We start from the raw sequence: 8097 nt of genomic DNA, 5'->3' as shown, positions 1-8097 counted from the left end.
CTTCAGCACTAGATAATTCAGATCTACATCTCCATGTGCTAGATCTCGCTAATGGGTTTTCAACATACACCTCTTTTATTTTCCACATTTTATTCACATTTTCTTCAATAGATTTTTTACGTACAAAGTGACCCAACTGCCATCTCATGTTTATCCGTGGTAGGAATAGAATATTATTTGCCTGATTTTCTGACATCAATTTTCTATTAATCTATCATCATCCAGCTGATGTGACAAGCACTAGCTGTTGCATAGCATTCTGGGACGTGAAGTACCAGTGATACTTTAGAGACAGTATTGGTTCCGAATAATTGTTTTAATGTCCAATTAGCCATTATCCATATTTTGATTGAAATATTATCTTCAAACTTATAAACTCTCCTTTCACCACTGGTGGTAATGAGATGACAATGATAATGGCAATCATCTTAGTCAACATAAGGGTGGGCATTATACCAAAAAATATACGCCTGCATGTGTGAGCAAATAAACAGCATTCTCGTACAAATTCAATACGCTTAGAATAATTAGAACTGCAAGAAATAATTCAATAATCTTCCGAGTGTTTGTTTGGTTTACAGAGTGGTAGATCGTTGGAGTCCACGTGAAGCCAGTGAAAGTTACTTCATTTTTTTTCCATTTAGTTGCTCCCACTTGTGAGGTTCAAACTGTTCAGCAGACAGCAAACATCAGTCCAGCCAAAGACGCCATTGTTGGCTCTCAACGTGTGATGGAATGAGACACTTTGTCCTCCAAACGTGGATACCAAGAACATGAAAAAGATACTTTGATGAGCACAAAGCGATCTTCTATGTCTCAAGACTAGTGTGAGCAAACTTAGGAAAAGTGTCAGCATGCGTTCTGTTGTGGAGGCAAAGTCTTGATAGATGCTTGCTGGGAGGCGAAGGGTTAAGCTGTCAGTTAGTTGGGGGAGATAGAAGCTGAGAGCAGCCCATGAATCTTGAAGTCTCTATAGGCACAGCATGGTAAAATAATTAGGCTTGCCTTTGAAGCAGACTAAATAAACACACCGGCACTCAACACTAGCCCCATCCCCACACTCTGTCTTTTCTCTCCCTTGTCTTCAAGTGGACTTTGCAGATCCCCTTTCCCACCCTTTTACCTGCCACACTTAACCCCTCACGTTATGCCCTATCACAGCTTTTTTTGCTTTCTGTATACTTTCACAGGTAAGAATGGTGGAAGGAAGAGCAGGACCAGGTGTTGCACAAGTCATTTTTAATAGCTTTGAAGGAATGGATTTTATACTGAGGGGGTGTTGAAGGAACAGAGTGGCTGCAGCATTTAGCCAGGAATCCAATCGCGTCATGATACTGTTATGGGTCTCAGACTGTCTTTTAAAGACCTGATAACAGCAGGATGGAAAAAAAAGTCTCATGTTCAGGATATGCTAATGTTACAAAGACGAGGAGAAAGTACAAATAAAATTCACAAATAGCTTAGCAGTCATTTTTAGAAGCAGAGACTTTTTGGTCGACTTTCTTGCATACATGTGCGGGATCTGCCCTTGATGTTTTCTGTAATTTGGATCAGGGACGACAACAGACTTGGACTTGCTGATGAACAAGACTAGAACACAGTATCAGTTTGACTCGTGTTTATTCGATGCTTAGAGGGTTTCTCCATTGTAGCAATTTAACTCTAAAAGCCTCCTCTGCGTTTGTACCACTGAGCTCTAGCAACAACATCATTAGAATAGTCGTGTCCAGTGGTCTTCCTGTCAACGCTGTCATACGTTTCCACGCAAGGGGGGCCCATGTTGTAGGCTGCCAACCCGCCTGCAGAGGTCCAATACAAAATCAGACAGAAGGTAACGTGTGAGTCATTTACTAGCGGACAAACAAACCTTTGAGGTGTTGTTCTGCAGTCCAGTTCGGGAACTTCCTTCTGATATCACCGATCACACCGATTAAGATGTCTCTGCCTTGGCAGAGGTGTTCCTCGCTATTCCATCCGCCTCGTGGAGAGTGATACCTTTTATCAACCTGCACATACAGTATTGCAGTTAAACCGTCCTCATTAGAGCCACGGGCGAGCTGGAGCTTATCCTAGCTGACTTTGGACAAGATAACCTTGGACCTGGAAAACCACTTCAAGCCATTCGACTATCGCATCGCCATAACGTGCTACCAACCTGCATGAGTCCCCAGGCATTGCCATGGTCTCCCCAGCCATTTTGCAACGTATTTCCAGCCCTGGACTCTCTGGAAATGATGCCAGCAATAATAGCAGGATCAATTCCCTTTTGCGCTCCTACTCTCTGGATGATGCTCTTGTATCTGTTCATTCTATCCAGATCTGTTTGTGCCATGGCGTTGGATGCAGCCACTCCTTCAAAGAGAGATACCACACAGTATCATACAAGAATTACTTAAAAGTAACAAAATGATCTAATCTTAAACCTGGGCTGACAATTAATTTGCGACGGTGTAGTACTGCAGCACAATTTTAATTTGAGTCTCTTTATCTAATGTATACATTCACAGTGTTGCCACAGTTACCTTAAAAAAAGCAACTTAGATACTTTACTGATAACTACCTTTCAGAATTAACTTTCTTTCCTAGCTACTTGTAAGTAACTAAATTAGATTAAGTTACAAGTTATAGTACCGACACACTAATTTTTAACAGTGACATATAAGACTAAATCCATCCATGCATCCATTTTCTGAACCGCTTGACCCCCACAATGATTTATTACAAATAAAATAAAGAATTATTTTACTTTGACTTATTTGAATTTAAAAATGATTTTTTTCTGGGCTATTGTCCTTAATGTTGCAGTGTCCATAATATGGTGTATTTAATCACAATTATCTTTACTGAAACTGCCTCAGTTGATGTGTCTGTTTAAATATTGCATTGAATATTGTTTTATTAATTATTCTGTCATCATTAGGGCCTCCATAAAGAAATCTAGGTTAAAAAAAAAAAAAAAGTGGACATTTACCTTCACACGACAGGCGATCTTGATTGGCTGTTTCCCTGGACGCTCCACTTGTATCAACCAACATGATGTTCCCGTAACCTAAACGTGCACATTTCAATTTATTCACGTCAACATCTGCAGCTCACAAGAGGAAATTTGGGCGTAAGAAAAGGCACTCTCACTCATTGTCCTCGTCAATGTGCGACCACCTACAGCACAGTTGGAAACAATCTAGTTTCACAGGAGAGAGAAAAAAACACACACAAATGAGCATTTGTAGTAGGCATAACTGTTATGCCTGTTATGCCATAACAGGAAGAAGCCGTTCCTTATTTCCTGATAGGCATAAACAAGACCGTCCTAAAGGCACCGCCACATCCGCAAATGAACTCTCTAATGCGGATGTGCTTGGGGATATTCTCATTTAGGTCATTTATTTCTAAATCACAAGTTGAATGTTCTCTTTTTACTCCCCTCTCTCTCTTCTGCCTTTTGTGTGCCCATGTTACGTCTAAAATGAAAATGCTGTGTTATGAATAAGCAGATAACAATTACCGTTTTTTTCCGTGTATAATGCGCCCCCATGTATAATACGCACTCTAAAAACGGCATGCTGATGCTGGAAAAAAGCCTGTACCCATGTATAATACGCACCCAATTTTTATGAATTTTAAAAAAAAAATATATATATATATATATCTTTTTTTTTTTAAGTCCGAATGATCGTCACACACGCAGGGAGGCAATGGGTCCCATTTTTATAGTCTTCGGTATGGTCTTAACTAGGCTGGATGTAATTTTTTTTGTTGGCGTTGATTTCTCCGACTGCCCGTAAACGCACCACCGCGCTCCGTGCGCGCATGTGAAAAAGGCGTGCGGACGTGAAAAAGGCGGCTCTGTATGGGAGAGACGTTGAAGAGGAATAAAAACACCCTTGGAAACCAAAACTTGCACCTCGTTGTGACTCGAAGCCGCAACAAATGTTTCGGATTTGTGTAGGGTACATTGTGACAGACAGCAAACGAGCAGGTGATCGAGCAAGCGTCTGATACGAGAGCATTGCGGTCGTATGTTGTACCATGACTTTCTTTAAAAAAAAAAAAAAAAAAAAATTTTTTTTTTTAAAAAATTAAAAAAAATTTGTACCCATGTATAATGCGCACCCCAGATTTTAGGACAATAAATTAGTTAAATTTTGCGCACTATACACGGAAAAAAACGGTACCTGTCTTGATGATGGTGTCGAGTTTCTTGCAGTCAGCCTTGCTCCGACCAGCTTTCTGTATTTTTCTATGGGCAAAACTGCAGTTTATATACTCTTGTGGAGGATCATGTCCTCCCCTTTTTATGTTTACTTTCACTTTTGTCTTTACTTTCACTTCCACTTTCCTTCTGACTGAAAAAGCTCTTTTCCGAGAAGTCATCTGACATAGGTTCAAGAAGTGGCTAGTTAATAAATGTCTTGCAATTTCGTCGCTGTCATGTAAACAACACATTCAAACGTCTGCGTCAAGAGGAGCCACCACAAAAACAACTATAATGGAAAAAGTATAAATGCTGCCCTGTTTTGTTGTTCCTATTCACAAGTACTCCCGTTATAATCATGAAGAAATAAAATATGTCTTGCAGTTTCGTTGGTGTCCTGTGAACGACACATTAAAAAACGTCATGTGTCATGTGAAAAACACATTTAAAAAAAAGTCTGCGTAAAGAGGAGCCACCACAAAAACATCTATTGTGGAAAATGTATGAATGCAGACCTGCCCTGTGTCATTTTGTTGTTCCTATTCATAAGTACTGTTATAATAAAAAAGACACACGCATGTCCAATATATGTTGAATATAACAACATGTACTATTTATACATATTTTAACTCATCACCGTTTAATTCAATACCATGACAATTTACAATTGTAATATGAAATAATTGAAAAAGTGGACTTTACAGCAAGTCTACAGAAAAAGAAAATATCAAGTGTTTTGCATGACACTACACAATCCCATTTTATAAACTAACCTAAAAGGTTCCAATAATGTAATAAATTACTCCAAACACCCACGCACATCATCTCTATCTTCATATTGATGCAATTTCAAGCAACCATGGCATGACTGCCATTAATACACAACATTCCAGCAGATAAAACACCATCCAAGAATACAGAGGAGCATAAGGAACTATCAAGCAGAGGGCCAAATTAAGTTGCAGTCACTGGGATTGTAGTACATGTTCTAGCAGATGTTTCCATCCTATTTATTTATTTGCTTAATTATTTATTTATTTTTACTGAATCACACCTCTTGAAGGACTGTGAGGAATCTTAAAGTAGGCCAGTGATCTCACCACAGTGTAGACTGATGGTGATGATGCATGAGGGAATTACGTTTGGCTCCAAAATTCCAGGTCCTCTTCTTTCTTTTCAAAGAAGGTAAGCCTGAAATATATTCATGCTACAGTTTGGCTCTCAAGCTGCCATCTTTGTGTGTTGAGGGCCATATTAGCATACCAATGTATTTGTTTATCCCTTAAATCTGCTGTTTTTAGCTTTCAATTCACTTAGCCAGTTCTTATTATTACATCAGTTTCCCAATTAGTTTTTAATATTTTCAAATGGTACATGTGTGACATTTTACATCCATCCAATTTCTGCCTCATTAGGCTCACAGGCGGACTCCATCCCAGCTAGCAAGAAGTAGGGCGCACCCTGGACTGGTCAACCAGTCGCAGAAGTTTTGAACACCAATAATATGCTAATGCAAAAAAAAAAAAAAAAAAAAAAAAAAAAAGAAATCTGGAATTTCACTGTAGCATGTCTTTTTATACCACGAAGAGCAAACAATGCAGAATTTGGATATTAGACAATGTACTTGTCTTCTGTTAAAACGTCCATCAGTTTTGTTATTGTTTATTTCTAAAAATGTGCCATATTTATCCAGATCATGTGCAGTCTTTTGTGTAACAGCTAGAACAGGGCCAAGGTGACCAAGTCCCATCTTGCAGATAAAAGCTCGGCTTCTCTATGTCTTTATCACTGTCTTGATTTTGTGTACTTATGATATTTAGTTAAGCAAACTTCATCATTTATCCCAAAAAGATTTAGACGGAATATCACAATCCCCCCTCCCAAAAAACATGACACAATTGACATGTGACTAGCAAGGGTCTCGCTACTCTCATAAACTGAGATATAAAATGTGCAGCTGTTATCACTTCACACGTGCAACACTTTGCACACCACACCCAGGAGTTCAAATGTTATTGAAAGATACAATTTAACGTGATTACGTCAGTGTGTGAGGACCACCGCAGGTTGCACCAGTCCCATATGCGGGCCTCATCTGCTTAGGCCCATTGAAGACTGTAGCCTGCTTGTGCACACGTCAAGCCATGTGATAGCTCAACACCTCACTGGGACTTGCTGTCAATTCACACAGAGATTGGCTAAGCTAATCGGAGTAGAAAATATTTTGTTAGTAACCATTTGCCACGGTTTTTCTGCCCACGACATGACTAACTAGGCTGAGTCTTTCAGGTGACAGTCGGAGTCACGCTATTTATAACACTGCATCGAAAACAAAAGGGAAGCAGAGCTGCAAGGAATTTTGTTGGATGTACAGATTAGAGAGATTAAACCTGATGGAGTTTGCTTCTAATAAGTAATAATAACACATACTTGACTGCTTGATGAAGTCGATTTAATGGGGGCGGAGGATATTTTGTGTTTCGGCTGCCCTAATCTTCATGGTGATGAAATTCATATGTGAGCCGGCTCACTTGCAAATTCAGCTAGACAAAAGAAAATAGGGTGTGTATAGTCTGCTATAATTCTTGATACTTGGACTGATTTAACAGAAGCACGTCACAGACATGATATTAAGAACCCTTGGGAACGGCAGTAGATTGCAATGTCTTCTTTAAATGTGATGTGTTGATGCAATACCAAGGAAACTAATTTGAAGAAAGGAAAGGGTCTTGTTTTCCTGCAAGTTGTCCATCATTACCACATCGCCACACTCAATGAGCCGTGTTCTACCATCATTGTGGAGTTTTTTTAAAGATGTCCCAACAAGCCTCTGGATTCGCTGCAGTTTTCCTGACCCAAGAGGCCAGACGAGTGTAGACCTAGCATACATACGACATTCCGCAGCTGCCCCCCAAAAAAGAAAACCACAAAACCGACAGCTCGTGCAACAACAAAACATGTAAAGATAAAGCTCCAGAGAACAGTGAAGTTAGAGATGACTGAAAAGGAGAGGGAGGTTTGATTCCCAAAGGGCCACTGAATTTTCTCCGTTTTCGTCTGTGCTTTTTCATGGCCCTTTCACTCCCAAGTCTGCACAGCTGTTTGCGGGCCAGGGGCTTCTTTCTCCAGGGCCCAGATGAAAGAGCTGCCATAAGCAGCCCTGCAGGTAGGTCTGCTAAAGCCATCGCTTTGGCTGTCCACTGCCCACCACAAGAAGAAAAAAAAAAAAAAAAACGCCAGCGAGGGAATGGGAACCAAAAAGGAGAGGAGGGGACTGTGGAATATAGAGGGTGCGAATGAAAACAAGGACACTGTTAAAACAGATGGATGAAGAGAAAGTTAAGAGGGAATGATGGAAGAAAGGGTATAGCTGAGAAAATGTGGAGATGGCGCAATGGAGTGAAGGGGGAAAAAATGAGGGAGGCCAACCCAGCCCTCCCGCCTCCTCGCCACCCCTGATACCTGGAACGATATCTGCTTTTATGGACTTTGTTAAAGCATTTCCAATGCTATTTCTTATGTGTTTACAAGACAGTAAATCGCGGCCTGTGTGTGGCAAGGCTTATGAGCCAAAATATACAACCCTTGTCTTCTTTGTCTTCATTGCTATCATCGTAGAATATATTCACACAAGACAGGAAAGACTCGCTGTCTGGATCCATAAACTCTTTTAGGGTCCCTGGTGGCTCCCTCTCTCAATTAAAACAATAACACTCAGCATCTTTACTGACATCAATTCGTGAAGTGGACTCTTGGGGAGTCTTTACTGTAAAACATGGCTGGTGCTGAAATTCACTACTCCGTTTGGGATCCATGTTGCAGCTGGGTCAGTCCTGAGAATCCATCCATTCATTTTCTATCGTATTCATCCTGATTAGGGTCACAAGCAAGTTGGAGCTTAT

The 8097-nt window shown here is 40.3% G+C and overlaps 1 protein-coding gene across 1 annotated transcript; it reads right to left on the bottom strand.

The window, feature by feature from the left end:
* Nucleotides 1-1603: 1603 nt before the first annotated feature.
* Nucleotides 1604-4286, bottom strand: LOC133151689 (lysozyme g-like). Its single transcript, XM_061274931.1, has 6 exons — nucleotides 4176-4286; nucleotides 3133-3181; nucleotides 2972-3049; nucleotides 2156-2352; nucleotides 1868-2006; nucleotides 1604-1799 (listed from the first exon to the last, which is right to left on the bottom strand). Exons 2-6 carry the CDS (start codon nucleotides 3134-3136, stop codon nucleotides 1663-1665), a joined length of 555 nt encoding a protein of 184 aa, XP_061130915.1. The 5' UTR covers nucleotides 3137-3181; nucleotides 4176-4286; the 3' UTR covers nucleotides 1604-1662.
* Nucleotides 4287-8097: the final 3811 nt, after the last annotated feature.

This window comes from Syngnathus typhle, linkage group LG3 (genome assembly GCF_033458585.1).
Source record: "Syngnathus typhle isolate RoL2023-S1 ecotype Sweden linkage group LG3, RoL_Styp_1.0, whole genome shotgun sequence".
NCBI lineage: Eukaryota > Metazoa > Chordata > Actinopteri > Syngnathiformes > Syngnathidae > Syngnathus > Syngnathus typhle.
This window is presented reverse-complemented; position numbering and strand designations above follow the sequence as displayed.